Source organism: Podarcis erhardii (genome assembly GCF_964252035.2).
Source record: "Podarcis erhardii genome assembly, chromosome: 10".
Taxonomy (NCBI): domain Eukaryota; kingdom Metazoa; phylum Chordata; class Lepidosauria; order Squamata; family Lacertidae; genus Podarcis; species Podarcis erhardii.
In genome coordinates this window covers 12,619,600-12,638,294 of record NC_138500.1, presented here as the reverse complement: position 1 = coordinate 12,638,294, position 18,695 = coordinate 12,619,600, and the positions used below count along the sequence as shown (strand labels likewise).

At 46.9% G+C, this 18,695-nt stretch overlaps 1 protein-coding gene across 1 annotated transcript in view; it reads left to right on the top strand.

Annotated features, from left to right (window-relative positions):
* Window positions 1-683: 683 nt before the first annotated feature.
* LOC309351961 (sulfotransferase 6B1-like) overlaps window positions 684-18,695 on the top strand; it is a 121,360-nt gene continuing 103,348 nt past the window's right edge. The window contains exons 1-6 of the mRNA XM_081880191.1: window positions 684-944; window positions 5,256-5,440; window positions 8,322-8,448; window positions 11,878-11,972; window positions 13,591-13,774; window positions 14,757-18,690. Coding sequence (XP_081736317.1) covers window positions 800-944; window positions 5,256-5,440; window positions 8,322-8,448; window positions 11,878-11,972; window positions 13,591-13,774; window positions 14,757-14,875 — 855 coding nt within the window. The 5' untranslated portion in view covers window positions 684-799 and the 3' untranslated portion in view covers window positions 14,876-18,690. The remainder of the gene's footprint in view (window positions 945-5,255; window positions 5,441-8,321; window positions 8,449-11,877; window positions 11,973-13,590; window positions 13,775-14,756; window positions 18,691-18,695) is intronic.

Sequence of the window (18,695 nt, the reverse complement as noted above, 5' to 3'; positions counted from 1 at the left end):
GATGGGCAAAATCGGCAGTTTCAGTTATCTAGGCTGCTTATTTTATTCATTGAGATCTGCCCTCAGTGCTATCATGGGCAGCAATTACATCCTTTGAACTTAGGAAAACACTTTGTCTTGACTCCATTGGGTCCATCTAGCTCCATACTGTCTGCACTGACTGGCAGCATCTCTCTAGGCTTGGAGATGCTGGGGGCTGAGCCTGGGACCTGCCTACCGAAAGCAGGTGCTGTGCCACCGAGCTATGACCCTGCAGGGGAGTGAGCTTGCTGCTGGGCACCACAAATTCTCCAACTTCATTTCCTCCTTCAAGATTTACTGTGACGGGAGAGAACACAATGCATTTCTACAGAGCTATGGTGCTATTAAGGACACACACACACACACACACACACACACACACTCATTAGGAACTCATTAACCTCCTGAGACAACACGCCACTCACACCAAGAGCCCCATTTGTTAATGAGTGCACCGCAATCATTTGTGCAATTACAATCCTGGTTATTTTCCACTGTTGCGTTTTCGCTCATTTCTGTGCCAGAAGCCAAGTTTCAGTGAACCACCTCCCGGATTTGCTGTTTATCTGGATAACCTTTCTGTTCCTTTGCATTTATTGTAATCCATAAAGATAAGCCCCCAAATGCCTCTTCGAGATGTTACAAAGTGCATAAATGGGTCTTTTCCAGCTCCTTTCTTGCTCAGTAGCTGCTAATAATCTCCCAGCTGGCCAGAGGTTTCCTTCTCTCCTGGTTTGGGAAGAAGCGTCCAGTTCGACTAAGAACCCCACCAAGACAGATGTCGTCGCGCAGTGAAGATGATCTCATGCACACTTTCAATGGCATCACTTTCACCACCAGAACTTCTCCTGAGCTCTTAAAATCCCTGGACACGTTTGATGCTAGAGAAGATGACATCCTTTTGGTTTCGTACCCAAAGTCTGGTAAAGTCTCACTTGATTCAGAATGGGGAAAGAATCCTAATCTACGCCTTCTTATTCCAGGCTTAGTTACCCTAACTAGAACAAGAAATTCTGCGTGAGAGAGAGAGAGAGAGAGAGAGAGAGAGAGAGAGAGAGAAGCGGAGAAGAGAGGAAGGGGGATTGAGATCCATGATCTTAAGGGTGTACCCCATAAACTGCTTGCTCTTCTGCCGCCGCCCCCCATGAAAGCTTGACACAGAAAAGCAATACCAAAACTAAACTGGAAAAAGCTGCGGTGGTCTCGTTTGTTTATTTATTTATTTAAAGCGTTTACATGCCGCTCTTTTGCCAAAAAGCCTTCCCGGTGCAGCTTACAAGAATCAGTAGCGAGACAGTCCCTACAATTTAAAATACACGGCACGTGAGGAAAAGGGGATGGGGAGGGAGGAGGAAAAATGCAGGTTGTTACACCTGTTCTTAAGGTTACAGTTCTTATAATATAGTCCCGTATAGTTCCGTCTACAGGAATACTGGCTGTCTTTGAGAGTAGCCCTCTATGTCCCAATCAGATCTGGTTTTTGACGACTCATGGTGGGATCAGGAGACCAGTAGGGCTGGTAGTTACTGTGCAAAGTATCCTTGGTATTGAATCTGTATTTGTTGTGAACCCTCTAGGAAAGGGTTGTTTTTTAAAAAATAAACTTGACTTTTCTCCTCCCACCCCAACCCCTGGCATGACTGGATTAGTCAGCTGGAAGACTTAATCGCTGAGTAAGTGTGCAATTAATCAATTCAAACATTAATGGGCCGCTTTAAGGACTCATGAGTTAATCATGCAAGTCATTGGCCTCGCTGTCAATTGTCGGAAGCAATTAACAAACTTTGTTCATAGAGTCAATCAATGACTCCATGATGATGACGGTCTACTTCCACCGGATCAGAGACACAATGCTTTCCCATTTTCTGAGCACTGCTGGTACAGAGATTGCTGTTGCACTCAGGATTTGCTATTATTATTATTATTATTATTATTATTATTATTATTATTATTATTATTATTATTAGCTTCCCATAAGTAGCTCACTGTCCACTGTGAGAACAGGATGCTAGGTTGTTATTGTTTAGTCGTTTCGTCGTGTCCGACTCTTCGTGACCCCATGGACCAGAGCACGCCAGGCACTCCTGTCTTCCACTGCCTCCCGCAGTTTGGTCAAACTCATGTTGGTAGCTTCGAGAACACTGTCCAACCATCTCGTCTTCTGTCGTCCCCTTCTCCTGGTGCCCTCCATCTTTCCCCACATCAGGGTCTTTTCCAGGGAGTCTTCTCTTCTCATGAGGTGGCCAAAGTCTTGGCGCCTCAGCTTCAGGATCTGTCCTTCCAGTGAGCACTCAGGGCTGATTTCCTTAAGAATGGAGAGGTTTGATCTTCTTGCAGTCCATGGGACTCTCAAGAGTCTCCTCCAGCACCATAATTCAAAAGCATCAATTCTTCGGCGATCAGCCTTCTTTATGGTCCAGCTCTCACTTCCATACATCGCTACTGGGAAAACCATGGCTTTAACTACAGTGGTGCCTCGCAAGACGAAAGGAATCCGTTCCGCGAGTCTCTTCGTCTAGCGGTTTTTTCGTCTTGCGAAGCAAGCCCATTGACGGCTTAGCGGATTTGCGCTATTAGCGGCTTAGCGGCTTTTAGCGGCTTATCAGCTTGGCAGATCAGCTGATAAGCCGCATAGCAGCTTAGAAAAAGGGGGGGGGGAGTCGGAAAAACTCGCAAGACATTTCGTCTTGCGAAGCAAGCCCATAGGGAAATTCATTTTGTGAAGTGCCTCCAAAACGGAAAACCCTTTCGTCTAGCGGGTTTTCCGTCTTGCGAGGCGTTCGTCTTGCGGGGCACCACTGTATATGGACCTTTGTTGGCAAGGTGATTTCTCTGCTTTTTAAGATGCTGTCTAGGTAAGATGGGCTAAAAGAGTGTTCCGCAAACTCGGGCCTCCAGTTGTTTTTGGACTACAGTTCCCACCATCCCTGACCACTGGTCCTGCTGGCTAGGGATGATGGGAATTGTGGTCCAAAAACAGTTAGAGACCCAAGTTTGGGAAACACTGGGCAAAAGCATACCATGCTAAAGGCCAGGTAGAATAATTGATGGCAGTATATATGTTCATTCTTCTTTTAGTCCAGAAGAAGCCTTGGAGGTGCGGGAACAGCCTTTAAAAGATTCAGCAAAGTAGGTTTGCATGAGTACACCAACCATGAGGTGCAGTGAGGCCTCAGGGAGCCAATGTGGTGTAGTGGTTAAGAGCGGTGGACTCGTAATCTGGGGAACCGGGTTCGTGTCTCCGCTCCTCCACATGCAGCTGCTGGGTGACCTTGGGCCAGTCACACTTCTTTGAAGTCTCTCAACCCCACTCACCACACAGAGTGTTTGTTGTGGGGGAGGAAGGGAAAGGAGAATGTTAGCCGCTTTGAGACTCCTTAGGGTAGTGATAAAGCGGGATATCAAATCCAAACTCCTCCTCTTCTTCTCTTCTTCAGGGTGGCAGGTTCCCAATTATAGGCCCTGCTCACTGATGAGGCAAGGTGCACTGCCTCTGCTGCCCAAGCTTGTGAGATTTCAGCGAGATCTTGCATGAGATCTTGTGAGATTTCTCACGATATCCTGCCAGAAGATAACCTTGGATTAGCAAATATTAGAAACTAATAAACAGTAAAGGTAAAGGGACCCCTGACCATTAGGTCCAGTCGTCACCAACTCTGGGGTTGCGGTGCTCATCTCGCTTTATTGGCCGAGGGAGCTGGCATACAGCTTCCGGGTCATGTGGCCAGCATGACTAAGCCGCTTCTGGCGAACCAGAGCAGTGCACGGAAACGCCGTTTACCTTCCCGCCAGAGCGGTACCTATTTATCTACTTGCACTTTTAGGTGCTTTCAAACTGGCAGGAGCAGGGACCGAGCAACGGGAGCTCACCCTGTTGTGGGGATTCGAACCGCCGACCTTCTGATCGGCAAGCCCTAGGCTCTGTGGTTTAACCCACAGCGCCACCCGTGTCCCTTATAAACAGTAGTATTTAGATAATATTTGGGATACGAAGGGAAAATGCAGAACTGTCTGCAGAACTGTGCAGACCATAAATTAGCCACCACGCCACACGGATAGGAGAGGCACGGTGGTGGGGTTGCCATGAGGCTTAAAAATGGCAAATTGATGTGGAGAACTGAACTCAAAAGAGTGGAAAAATGAGAAACAGATAGAAACTGAAACTGACAGATCTACCTCTCCTTTCCTTGTTCTGAGCTATTGCAAGTGACTTGCAAGATTCCTTTTGTACAGTAATTTTGAGGAGCACCCTCACGGGCACTGCCCTCCTCCTGCCCCAAGTGGGGGGGGGCGGTTTAGGAACCATATCCCATATCTTCCCAGTTAGGACAGGATGAGCTCCCACTATCAGTAAATGTACAGGGAGCCCTTTAAAAACCAAAGAGCCTGCAAAACCTTGCTTCTTTCTCTTGTGGAGCAAATTCCAGCATTCAGTATTTCCCCCCTTCTCTTCTTCAGAAATGAAATCAACCAGATCCAAAGTTAGGCAAACCCATCCTTTTACTTCGGGTTTCATCAGCTTCATTGCTCTTTAGAGAGGAGCGTCTTCAAAATACACCCACTAAGGTTCCTTGTCCTCAATCTGCCTCAATCTGGAGGCAATTATTTCTTATCCTCGGCAATTAGACCGTTTATGGTCCTCCTGTGTACATAACCTCCATCACCCAGTTTATCAAGCCATATATATTCAACACTTTGCCGGTATAGTGGTACCTTGGGTTACATACGCTTCAGGTTACAGACTCCGCTAACCCAGAAATAGTACCTCGGGTTAAGAACTTTGCTTCAGGATGAGAACAGAAATCGTGCTCTGGCGGTGCAGCGGCAGCAGGAGGCCCCATTAGCTAAAGTGGTGCTTCAGGTTAAGAACAGTTTCAGGTTAAGAATGGAGCTCCAGAATGAATTACTGTATTTTTCGCTCTATAAGATGCACCAGACCACAAGACGCACCTAGTTTTTGGAGGAGGAAAACAGGAAAAAAAATATTCTGAATCTCAGAAGCCAGAACAGCAAGAGGGATCGCTATGCAGTGAAAGCAGCGATCCCTCTTGCTGTTCTGGCTTCTGGGATAGCTGCGCAGCCTGCATTCGCTCCATAAGACGCACACACATTTCCCTTTACTTTATAGGAGGGAAAAAGTGAGTCTTATAGAGCAAAAAACACGGTAAGTTCTTAACCCGAGGTACCACTGTATTGTTCATGCTTTTTCCCCTTTCTTTTCTCCTCTCCTGCAGGCACTCACTGGCTGGCCGAGATCCTCATGCACCTCTATGCACCCAGAGTGTCTTTAACATCCCCGATTGAATTTGGAGATCTTTCCAGACTGGACCAACTGGACCGTCTTTCAGGCAAGAGAATCATTCCAACCCATTTGGACGGGAACATGCTGCCACCCGCTTTTACACTCAAGCAATGTAAGGTGAGATTTGGGCAGGGAATTGCTGTACTTTTTGCACCATAACACTCACTTTTTTCCTCCTAGAAAGTAAGGGGAAATGTCTGTGCGTGTTATGGAGGGAATGCCTACGGGTGGCATGCCTAAGGATTTTCCTCCTCTAAAAACTACGTGCGTGTTATGGTCAGGTGCGTGTTATAGAGCGAAAAATATGGTATTTCAGGCACTGGGGAGGAAATAATAATAAAAAAACGGTTCCTGAATGAGCCTCCTAATGAAATCTGGTAGGCAGCCCTGGTTTTGCAGCTAGGTAAGCATCTTGATCTCAAAATGATATTTTTACAAGCCTCCCCAAACTTTGCCGAGCAGTGCATGAGATTCCTCGGGTCTCGGCCCTCAACCAGGGTCTGTGCCTCTTCAAGGGAGAAATAAGGCGCAAGCAGAGTCTGCATTATTGTTGAAATATAATAATAATAATAAATTTTATTTATACCCCACCCTCCCTGGCCAGAGCCGGGCTTAGGGTGGCTAACACCAAGAAAATCACAGTAAAAACATAATAGGAGGAAAAGAGAGGGGGGAGGGGGAAAACCCCCCAATTTAAAATACAGGTTAAAATGCAATTTAAAATGCAGCCTCATTTTAAAGTAGCTGATAAATCAAGACTATAAGGGGAGGAAAATATAAAGGTCAGACCGAGTCCAAACCAAAGGCCAGGCAGAACAGCTCTGTCTCGCAGGAATCCATTCCGGAAGTCCGTTCAACTTCCAAAACGTTCGAAAACCAAATTGCGGCTTCTGATCGGCTGCAGGAAGCTCCTTCAGCCAATCAGAAGCCATGGAAACCCCAATGGATGTACAGGTTCCAAAACTATGTTCGCAAACCAGAACAATCACTTCCAGGTTTGCGGCATTCAGGAGCCAAAACGTTTGACTCGCAAGGTGTTCTGCTTCTGAGGTACGACTGTACTTGGTTCCTCATTGTTCCTTAATGGCTCTGCACTCAAGAAACCTGGACAGGCTGGTTTGCATAAGCTAATTTATTGTCTGGCATAGTTCTGCAGCTTGCATTTTCCCTTCGTAGTCCAAATATTATCTAAATACTACTGTTTATTAGTTTCTAATTTTTGCTAACAGACTCTGGAACCCTAGCTGTAACAATATGTTAACAGAAAACCCTGGGTGGTATTCAAGCTAAGTTTTACTCAGGGTAAAAGGTAAAGGTAAAGGGACCCCTGACCGTTAGGTCCTGTTGTGGCTGACTCTGGGGTTGTGGCGCTCATCTCGCTTTACTGGCCGAGGGAGCCGTCATACAGCTTCCGGGTCATGTGGCCAGCAGGACTAAGCCGCTTCTGGCGAACCAGAGCAGCATACGGAAACGCTGTTTGCCTTCCTGCCAGAGTGGTACCTATTTATCTACTTGCACTTTGACGTGCTTTCAAACTGCTAGGTTGGCAGGAGCAGGGACCGAGCAACAGGAGCTCACCCCGTCGCGGGGATTCGAACTGCCGACCTTCTGATCGCCAAGTCCTAGCTAGGCTCTGTGGTTTAACACACAGCGCCACCCGTGTCCCTTTTTTACTCAAGGTAGACCCACTGAAATGAATGATCCAGGGGCTGGGCTAGATGTTTGCTGGGAAGGAATGGGGCAGAATTCAATGGGGTGCTGTGGAGGTGAGAAGCAGAGGCGCCTGACTAGATGTTTCTCATGATCCCTTCCAACTCTACAATTCGATGAATCGATGATTCTATGATCAGGACAAAGGGCTCAGCCATACTTCATTTTGTGCCCTGATTTGTAGGCACACGCCTGTGCTTTCCAGGGTCTGAGTCAGGTCACTCTGCTTTCCCTGGGGAAAACCTGCCGTTTCCTGCTGAATCGGAACAAACATAAACCCGCAAAAACCCTGATTGACATTTGTTCCAATTCAGGGATAAACAGTAGGATTTCTTGGTGGGACGAAAACTCCTAAACGCTTGGACCTGTCGCTGAGAAGCATACGTCTGCAGCCACAACTTGTGGCACAAGTCTGGATGAGCCCTTATTTCAACAAGTCTGCTTTGAATAAAACTTATCTCTGCTGTGATTTGGGGGGAAGACAGTAGCTCAGTGGTAGAATTCACACTTTGCCTTGACCAAGATCAATTCTTGGCACCTCCAAGTCTCCAAAACTCACCGCTAGTCAGTATAGCCTTCGGCAACCTGGTGTTCTCCAAATGTTTTGAACTACAACTCCCATCAGCCCCTGCCAGTATGGTGATTGATTGGGGATGATGGGACTTGTAGTCCAACAAACACAAGGTTGGTGTGTGTGTGTAGAGATCATATTGAGCACTAGCTGGTGGCTGGTGCGCCTTGGTACCAATACGGCAGATGCTAGGCAGGGGTCTGCAAGGTTTACCTTGCCTGGGCAGGTTCACTCCAGCGGAGATCCCTCCATGGGGTGGATCACGTGCACCCCCACGATTTCTGGTATCTACAACTGCGCAAACGCAATTTCCAGCATCTGTGCATGCGCAGACAAGATTTGCGGTGCTACGGAAGCGAGTCCCCGCGCCTCGCTTAGGTGCGCTGGTTTAGTGCAGCACGCAGGGACTCACCGAGCGGGAGGCTCAGTTTGGGGGCTGCTTGTGGGCCGGTTAAATGACCCCCGGGGGCCACTTGTGAGCCATGGGCCTTAGGTTGCCTACCCCTGTGCTAGGGAGACCAGGAATTGGCGGCTCCATAGTCAATTTTAGGCAGATCTACTCCTTGACTGGTTGTAAGAAGGCAGGCAGGTGGGGCATTGAGAGTGGTGGGGGCAATGCTCCGTTCACTCTAACTGAGGAGCTTCCCATTGGCCTGACTTGGTAATAGAGCACCTTTGGATTTCACCGCCTTATTAACGTGTTGTCTTCGTTTGCAGGCTATTTACATCATCAGAAACCCAAAAGACATTGCGGTTTCCATGTATCATTATTACAGAGACAATCCAAACCTCCCCACCATCGATTCCTGGCCTGTTTTCCTGGAGATGTTCTTAAGAGGAGACGGTAAGAAGACTGAATAGCACCTTTCCTCTCTCTCGCCTTGCAAATTCTAGTGCATAGTGACAACCTCAAGTGAAAATAATACGAATTTTCCCTCCTTGGTGGCTGGCTGTATTGCTGCAAATGAGAGAGGAAGTTAAATGCTTCTGAAGACCAGCTGTAGGAAACCTCCGGAAGAGCGAGTGCTCTTGTGCTCAGATCCTGCTAACTGGTTTCCCACAGGCATCTGGCTGGCCAAGGTGAGAACAGGATGCTAGACCAGGTGGGCCATTGGCCTGATCCAGTAGGTGTTCCTTATGCTCCTGTTTTCCCAAGAGATCATCAGCTGGATTATTGGCTTCTGTTTCCCGCTTGCTCCCCAGAAGCTCCAAGTCCATAGAGGGTTTTTGGATTTGTATATGTAGAAACCCCCTACCTTTTGTTGTTTAGTCATGTCCGACTCTTCGTGACCCCATGGACCAGAGCACGCCAGGCACTCCTGTCTTCCACTGCCTCCCGCGGTTTGGTCAAACTCATGCTGGTAGCTTCAAGAACACTGTCCAACCATCTCTTCCTCTGACGTCCCCTTCTCCTTGTGCCCTCCATCTTTCCCAACATCAGGGTCTTTTCCATGGAGGTGACCAAAGTACTGGAGCCTCAGCTTCAGGATCTGTCCTTCCAGTGAGCACTCAGGGCTGATTTCCTTCAGAATGGAGAGGTTTGATCTTCTTGCAGTCCATGGGACTCTCAAGAGTCTCCTCCAGCACCATAATTCAAAAGCATCAATTCTTTGGCGATTGGCCTTCTTTATGGTCCAGCTCTCATTTCCATCCCCCTACCTTAGGTTGGTTATTTTGGAATGTCAGATCCAAGTTCTGAAGACCACAAGGCAGACACTCTGATTGCAGCTGCATTAACCCTCGGCTGAGGTCAAGGGCATGAGGCCCTGGTTCCTGTTATCAAAACATCATTTTACTGCATGGCTGTAAAAAGAAAAAGAAAAAAAAGCTCCCACAAAGTTGGAGATCCAAAGATCAACGGAACAACAAATTGAATTGGTGTCATTAACAAAGGAACACAGGATAAGGATCAAAATAGTAATTTGAAGTGTGACTTGAGATGCCTTTCTTCCTTTTTGTTCCATCGTGGACTTGATTTGACTTAAATGCAATAAGTGGACTTGGCTGGATAAGACAACCGGTCCATTTAAGGCAGAGCTGGGGAATGTTTATTTTTATTTATTAAATTGCTATGCTGCCCTTCACCCAAAGATCACAGGGTGGTTTGCAATATAGAAACACAAAAATGCATGCCCTAAGTACAAACAGAAACAATAGTACCCCTGCCCACAATATTATAGATGCTGCTGAACTCCAGTTCACATCAGCACCAGCCAATGGTAAGGGAAGATGGGAGTTGTAGTCCAATTGCATCTGGAAGGCTGCAGGTTCCATACTCTTGCCTGAAGGACTGGTAATGTTCACAGCAACAGAAAAAGTGTAAAGGGCAGGGGAATCTTTGGCCCTCTATATGTTGCTGTGCTATGATTTCATTCTGGCCCAGACAGTATGGATAATGGTAAGAATAAGAATAAGAATAAGAATTTATTTATACCCCACCCATCTGGCTGGGTCTTCCCAGCCACCCTGGGCAGCTTCCGACAAAGTATTAAAATACAGTGGTCTGTTAAACATTAAAAGCTTCCCTAAACAGGGCTGCTTTCAGATGTCTTCTGAATGTCAGGTAGTTGTTTATCGCTTTGACATCTGCTGGAAGGGCGTTCCACAGGGCAGGCGCCACTATCGAGAAGGCCCTCTGCCTGGTTCCCTGTAACTTGGCTTCTCGCAATGAGGGAACCGCCAGAAGGCCCTCAGCGCTGGACCTCAGTGTCCGGGCTGAATGATGGGGGTAGAGACGCTCCTTCAGGTATACTGGACCGAGGCCGTTTAGGGCTTTAAAGGTCAGCACCAACACTTTGAATTGTGCTTGGAAATAAAATCATTAGTCCAACAACATTATAGTCCAACAACATCTGGAAGGTGACGTGTTCCCCACTCTTGTCCTATAGGACAAGACTTTTTATTTTTATCTCTCTCTCCTCTCTGGTGGATTGAGTGGGCGAGACCAATAGCGAACCCAATTGTCAAGAAAGCAGTTTCTACACATGCTGTAGAGGGATGTCAAGGGCAGATGGGGCTCATCAAACTGGGAAGAAAACTCATCTAGGAGAAGGAAATCCTGACCCCAAACATCCACTCACTGCCTTGTAGAATATCTTCAGGAAAAGAAAAGACTAAGGAGTAGAAATCCTACACAAATCTGGTGCAGAGTCCCGAAGAAGAAGAAGAAGAAGAAGAAGAAGAAGAAGAAGAAGAAGAAGAATTTATTTATACCCCGCCCATCTGGCTGAGTTTCCCCAGCCACTCTGGGCGGCTCCCAAAACAATACAGCATTAAATATCAAAAACTTCCCTAAACAGGGCTTCCTTGAGATGTCTTTTAAAGATAAGATAGCTGCGTATTTCCTTCATATCTGCTGGGAGGGTGTTCCACAGGGCGGGCACCACTACCGAGAAGGCCCTCTGTCCGGTTCCCTGTAACCTCACTTCTCACAATGAGGGAACCGCCAGAAGGCCCTTGGAGCTGGATCTCAGCTGAACGATGGAGTTGGAGACGCTCCTTCAGGTATACTGGACCGAGGCCATTTGTGGCTTTAAAGGTCAGCACCAACACTTTGAATTGCCCACGGAAACATACTGGGAGCCAATGTAGGTCTTTCTGGACCAGTGTTATGTGGTCCCGGCAGCCACTCCCAGTCACCAGTCTGGCTGCCGCATTCTGGATTAATTGCAGTATCCGTGTCACCTTCAAAGGTAGCCCCACGTGGAGTGTGTTGCAGTAATCCAAGTGGGAGATAGCTAGAAAAAGGTTGGAGGATGCCTTGTATACCTCCTTCCGGCAACTCCTGCAGCCAAGCTGGTGCCAAACATCTTGCTCTGCTTTCCTTTGAATCACAGGTCGAGAGGGGAGTCTTGTCGTCTGGGTATCCCAAGACCTCCATACACACTGACAACACAGCAATTTGACTTCACCCTCAGAGGTTCAGTCCATTGTCTCTTGAGACAAACAGATGCCAGCAACCTCTCTGACTGGGTACTGAATGGGTGGCAGCCTGAAAGAAGCCAAAATTTGACTGTGGCTATACATAATCTTTAGGAGGGCCTATCTTCCTCTTGTATGAGTATTTCACTCTATCCTTCTGGTTGTGGAAAGTTCATGGAAATTTATGTATTTATTTTATTACATTTACACTCAACCTTTCCTCCATTTTTCTCCCCTGCCCCATTTTATGCTCACGACAGCCCTTTGAAGTAGGTTAGGCTGAGTGGGGGATTTGAACGCTGGTCCAGCAAATGCCTCCAATAATAATCTCATTTTTGCTCTCCCTTCCCAGTTGTCTGTGGATCCTGGTTTGACCACGTCTTAAGCTGGGAGAAACACACCGATGACAAAAACACTCTGTTCTTGTTCTATGAAGATATGAAACAGGTAAGACTAAAATCTGCTTTTTTTCCCAAGTAGGAAGAGGAAAGCAAGGCAAATCTAAACTCAGCAAACTCCTAAATTCCTGCAAAAGTTAAATTTATGATGCTCAAGTAGCAAACAGTTAAAAGACATTTATGCCACCTTTCCTCCAAAAAAAAATCAGAGTAGCATATGTGATCCTCCCTCTACTTTGACCTAAATTGAGAGCAGGTGGCGCTGTGGTTTAAACCACTGAGCCTCTTGGGTGTGCTGATCAGAAGGTCAGCGGTTCGAATCCCCGCGACGGGGTGAGCTCCCATTGCTCTGTCCCAGCTCCTGCCAACCTAGCAGTTCGAAAGCACGCCAGTACAAGTAGATAAATAGGTACCACTGCAGCAGGATGGTAAATGGTGTTTTCGTGCACTCTGGCCTCTGCCACAGTATCCCATTGCGCCAGAAGCGGTTGAGTCATGCTGGCCACATGACCTAGAAAGCTGTCTGTGGCCAGATGCCGGCTCCCTCAGCCTGAAAGTGAGATGAGTGCTGCACCCCATAGTCGCCTTTGACTGGACTTAACTGTCCAGGGGTCCTTTCCTTTACCTTTTTGTTACTTTGACCTGAACAACAACCTTGGGAGGTATGTTAGCCCCAAAGGTTACCCAAGTGAGTTTTCTGGCTGAGTAAGAATTTGAACTCAGGTGTCCTTTATTAAATGCCAACATGGCATCCTGAGAGGGAATAAATGTGGAATGTTAAGTTGTTCCCCCACTCATATGTCCTAGCAAGGTAAATGGACCCCTGACCATTAGGTCCAGTCATGACCGACTCGGGTTGCGGCGCTCATCTCGCTTTATTGGCCAAGGGAGCTGGCGTTTGTCCACAGACAGCTTCCGGGTCATGTGGCCAGCATGACTAAGCCACTTCTGGCGAACCAGAGCAGCACACGGAAACGCCATTTACCTTCCTGCCATTTATCTACTTGCACTTTGACGTGCTTTCGAACTACTAGGTTGGCAGGAGCAGGGACAGAGCAACAGGAGCTCACCCCGTCACGGGGATTCGAACCACTGACCTTCTGATTGGCAAGTCCTAGGCTCTGTGGTTTAATCCACAGCGCCACCTGCATCCCCTCCTTGCAAGGTAGCACCTGTGTTAATGCTGCCAGCGGAGCTTGGGCGATTCAGTACCAGGAAGATGGGTGGGAAGCTTCTGTTCTGCTCATCTTTATTTAGGCATGACAACCAAGAAATAGCTGAGTTCATGAGTGCTTCCTTCCTGGTAATTCTGTAGAACAGAAGTGGGAAATCTGTGGTCCTCCAGGTATTATTGGACTCCCAACTCCCTTTATTCTCCAGTCAGCTTGGCCAAGACACAGGGATGATGGGAACTGTATTCTAGCAAAATCCAGAGGTCCGCAGGTCCCCCTTCCTTGGGTCATCAGATTACTGCCTTGGGTTCTTCCATGATTCAGGTGCAAAATCGTGTCTGCTTCAGAACCCCCCCCCCCAACACCAGCCATAGCCCTGCCTAGTCTTTGCCGAAAAGCACAAAAACGGCTACAATTTTGTGTGCTCCCAGTTCACTTCAATGGAGCAGGTGCCTGCAGCAGCTCACCCCGTCCTCTGCTGTTTGCGTCTCCCAGGACCTCCCAAAAGTTGTGAAGAAAGTCAGTGCTTTCCTGGCGCTCAACACCAGCGAGAGCAGGATCCACGAGATCTGCAAGAAATCCTCATTCAGCGAGATGAAAACCAACACAGAGAAGGAGAACGACCCGAACCACACGGTCTGCGCGCTCACGTCCAACCGGAAGCTGGTATTCCGAAAAGGTAAGGGGAGGCGGAGGAGGGACGAGCAAAACTGGTCCATTTCTGCTTCTCCCACTCTCTCGTTTCTCCAGCCTGAAGTTCAGGCCACTTCATTGCTGCTGCGCTCGTTTGCATTTTTTAAAAAATGAATAAATAAATGTCCTCATGGAAACCAGCAATTTAGTGCACATTTCTCATAAATAGCCATGTTTCCAAGCAATTTTCCTTTCGCTGTGCCCTATGGAGCACTAGAATAACCAACTGGTGGGATGCTATAGATAGGATCCTGTTTACTGCCGTTTTCCAGGTGAATGAGGACTCCAGCCCCCCCCCCCCGCCCTGTTATCTCCCTTATCTTATCTTATCTTAATTTCCCTGCTTCTCTCCCGCTTGCTCGTATAATCCACCCAGCCAGTATTGCAGGACAAAGTGTCTGGGTTTATCTGAAACCAAACAGAGGCCAGACACAGCGAAGAAAACAAGAACATTGTGAACAGGTGAAAGGGTTGACAGGGTGGCAGCCCGAAGAAAACCTCAGCTGGAGGGGGGTAGAGCTGAAGCCTTTAACATAGGACTTCCTAAGTTCAGTACCAGGGTGAAGTTTGCTCCTGCAACATGGCTGGGATGGCAAGAGCCTTGGGGGCTGTGGAAGGTAGTCAGCACTGAGCACAATGCACCAGGGAGCAAAAAATAAATAAATGTTTAGAGTTGGGAAGACATCTAGCTCAACCCACTGCTCTATGTAGGATCGGCAAGGCAGGACGCAGTTGCAGCAATCCAATCTGTACAGGGATTGGTTGGAAAAAGAGGAATGTTGAGAGGAACCAGCCGGGGAATGCCCAAGGGAAAAAGACTCAGAGCCAGGGGGTTGGTGGTGGATGACCATCAGTGGTCAGAGGGAGAAGGACGAGACATTGGAAGCTGAAGAGGCAACAGGGTTTAGTGAGCAGTCAGAATCTGCGACAGAGCGCAGTTTTAATTTTTCCCATCGCTCATTCTCCAGGTGCCGTCGGCGACTGGAAAAACCATTTCACTCCCAGACAGAACCGGATGTTTGAAGAGACATTTAACAAGAAAATGAAATTTAGCGAAGTGGCAAAACATCTTGTCTATGAGTTCTGATTGTGATGGCAACCAGCCACCAGCTGGCGACTGTATGGAAACGTTTGTTGGGGCGGTCTGTATATATTTAAAAAGGCTTGAATTCTCCAGACTTTGGGGTTATGTCTCTTCTAAAAAGGAAAGCAGAAAGTGCAAATGTGGGAAAGGGTGACCAAATGTTGCAGTTTATCTGTCCATAATCTGAAGCCTCTTCACTCCATTTCACTTATGCCCATTTTCTGTTTTCTCCTCCTTCCTCCAAACAGTCTGTCCCCACTTGATCACTGGGGTTCCTGTTCCTTCTGATTTGACAACACTGCAAATGTTTGGCTTTGGTATCACCTGCTAATATTGACTTCTTGTGTATTGGCAGTGGCAGTGTAGTGGTTAGAGTTCTGGACTCTGACTTGGGATACCAGGGATCAAATCCCCACCCAACCATAAAAGAGACCTACTGCAAACGAGTCTGTCAAGCATGAAACTAGCCATTTAAGAGGCTAAAATAAAGTCACAGCACAAGGAGAAATTGTTTGACCCTAGCAGGCATTGACAAATTGCAAGGGGGGAAATGGCACTTTTCCATAATGTCAAGTTTGCAGAACTAGATAGACATGTTTTGCTAATGAGAAGATTGGAAAACGTTTATTGAGTATATGGGGGGGGGGAATTGTGTACACTTGAAAACATTGGCAGCATTAAGATAAATTCAACAGTGTAAATAAGTTTTGATGGATGCAATAATGGAATCCTGAATGGTTTAGTTTTTGTAAAATATGCAGGGATTTATGATATGCAAAATGAACCATAGAAAGAGAAGAAGTGAAGTCACTGATATTTTAAGGATGTTTAAATGAGTGTTTTAAACTGTAAAACAGAAAATTTAATAAAAATTATATACAAAAAAGAAAGAAAAAAGAAATGTACAATGGAGAAATGTAAGACTACGGTTTATATCTGCAAAAAGGCAAAACTGTGAGATGGGGAACTTGCGGCCGTACTGATGTTTGCTGGTCTCCTGAGAACGTAAGGAGAACCCTAACCCTTCCCTCCATCTAATCTTCTGAAGCCACCCAAGTGGATGGCCAACACTGGTTCTTGTGGGAGTAAGTTCCACAGTCTAACTAAGCACGGACCATTATCTCGGACCCTGGTCTATGCCGACTGCAGCTGCAAACTCGGCAACATCTAGAGGTGAGAGGTATTGTGCCCCTCTGAGATCGGGCGCGTTCTTACGGTTAGAACGACCCCTCTTAGACAGCCATTTATTGGGCCATGATGTGTGCAATATCAATATCCCCAGCCTGCAGCCGCTTATCCGTGCTTAGAATTAAATCCCTCTGCCACAGAGGATTTTAAAAAGAAAGCAGGGAAAAAATATGTATCGCTCCGTGGGGACTATTCTGGCAGTCGTTTTTACGAGCGCGACTGCAACCATTTAACAAATCAGCGTCACAAATTATAGCGGGGATGCGTAAATGAAAAGAGCCGGAGGCTGCGATATGATCAAAACCCCTGGCAATTCTGTGCTTCTGGCTTTGGAGGAGGAAGGTGGCAGCAACATCTAGCGGCTGAAACAGGAGGCAGAGGGGAAGCATCCGATTTTTGCAGTTCTCAGGGCAGTTGCTTTCCAAGCAAACCCCGTTGATTTAAGACCATCCCTCGCTGAACCTTGCAAAGGGAGCACAGTTACCTTCGACTTCATCAGCTAGTTACCCCTGGATTGGTACAATTCATGCTTGCCCTGGGTCTCTAGGGCAAAGGATCGCCAGTCCAACTTATTAGTACACCCCCTCCACACCTCTGCCTCTTATCCTCACAAGCATCCAGTGAGGTAGGTTATTTATTTATTACATTTATATCATAAGTGAGATAATATCCAAGGAGCTCAAGGTGGCATACATGGTTTCCCTCCTCCTCATTTAACCCCGCACGACAACCTTGCGAGGTGGGCCGAGAGGCAGTGACTGGCCCAAAGAGGAAAAACCAAACCAAACCAAACCAAACCACAGAAGTGTGTTTTTTTAAAAAACCTTTTTTATTCTTGGATAGAAAAGCGAAGCCTACTCTGATTAAGATTTCTTTTAACCATTGGCAGCTCATTACCTGAGCTTATAAATAATCAACAAGACAAATCAATTATCATTCATATATATATATATATAGCCTTTTACCCAACCAAGCAACTGAGCAGTAGAAGTTCTCCATTTCCAGCTCCCAGAAATTTACTAAACACAAAGGACACAACATAATTCCACCCGCTGGAGGAAAATTTATCCTATACAGTATTTAAGCAAGTAAGAAGATTCCTGCTGCTGTGGGAGGCCAAGGTCCATCTGATACAGAATTCTGTTGCTACCTGAGTGCAACAGCACTCTCCTGACTTGCAAGTCCCAGCACCTGGTAATTTTCTGAATACAACAGTCAGAAAACAGTACAACCCACCCTCCACTCACAAGTAATTCAATATAAATTCATTGCTCATCTTTCTGCTTAAGTGGTGAGGTCTCAGGAGAAAGGAAGACCATTCCTTTGGTACTGAATTATCAACTCCTCTCCTGTCTCTTCCAAACTGGTCAAAATACACCCCAGTTCACACCTGGCTATTCCATTTTTTTGGGGGGGGGAGGGGGAACAGAAGATAAATATAGCCAAACTTATTTGCAGGTATTCTGCTCACAAGAGAGGGGTTTTCTTCCTCTGGAGAGGTGACCTGTTTTGAATGTGGAGAACCACTAGGTTTTTAGAATTGGTTTCAGAGGTGCATATATCCAGTCTTGCCAGAAAGCGATTTCTGAGAAGAAGGTAGAAGACTGCAAAGCACATGCTTTAATCCAGTGCATATTGGATCTATGCATAAATGTGACCCAGCCAACATTAAGCAAGGGTGATACAAGTCTCTATGTGTGCGGTGTTTGCAAACAAACAGAGCACTTCCAGATTATGATTACTGGCCCCGAGTACATAGCAGCCAGCAAATGCCTCTATTGTCCTTTAAAACGAAGAACCCACTGTGCTGTGCATTGTGCGGTTAAGTGCTTTCAGGGGGAGCTTATCCTTCAGTTAAACTCAGCCCAAAAGGACAGGAGGGAAAACGTTTATCAGACTGTGTTACGTCTTGCTGCAGGTGAGGGAGCTGAAGGTTTGAATGGTCAAACAAAAACCCAACCTATCCCTTGCCGATTCAGAATTCGGCATTTTGGGGAGAAGTGTTGACCCTAGCCTTTCCTCAGCATGCAAGCCACCTTCCCTCAATATATAGGAAGGGTTATAAGGAAGGCAGAATTATCATATGCACCCTCTGGGGGGGATGGGGACGTTCTCCAATAAGGGAAGAGGGACGGGAGGAGAAAAAGAGAATCAGACCTTAAGACCGGACTCAAAAGGTAGCGTGGCCTATGAACCGTTGCAAAAGTCAAACAGATAGCCAACCAGACAGCATCTTGAGCAGCAACTAATGGAACCAGGGCAGCCTATCGCTGCCTTTGCGGAAGATTATGTGTCCATCAAGCCCAGGGTTTTTGATCAAGGGTCTACGGCCCTTTCACATTACCACCCGCCTGATCCTATTAACTGGAGATGCCGGGGTTTGAATCTGGGAACTTTCCACACATAAAGCATGCATACCACCCCTGGATTATGGGCCCCTCCACTGTACAATCCAGAACAGCGGTGGGATTCAGTTTCTTGCAAACTTGAGAGTCCTTATACATAACCTTGCTGCAGGAGCACAATTCTTGAGAGGTGGACAGTGGAACGCCTGTATTCCTACTAGACAGGAGAGGGCAGACCCTTTATGACATAGAAGACCACTCCCTATTCTCTGGGAGATGCCCAGAGTGGG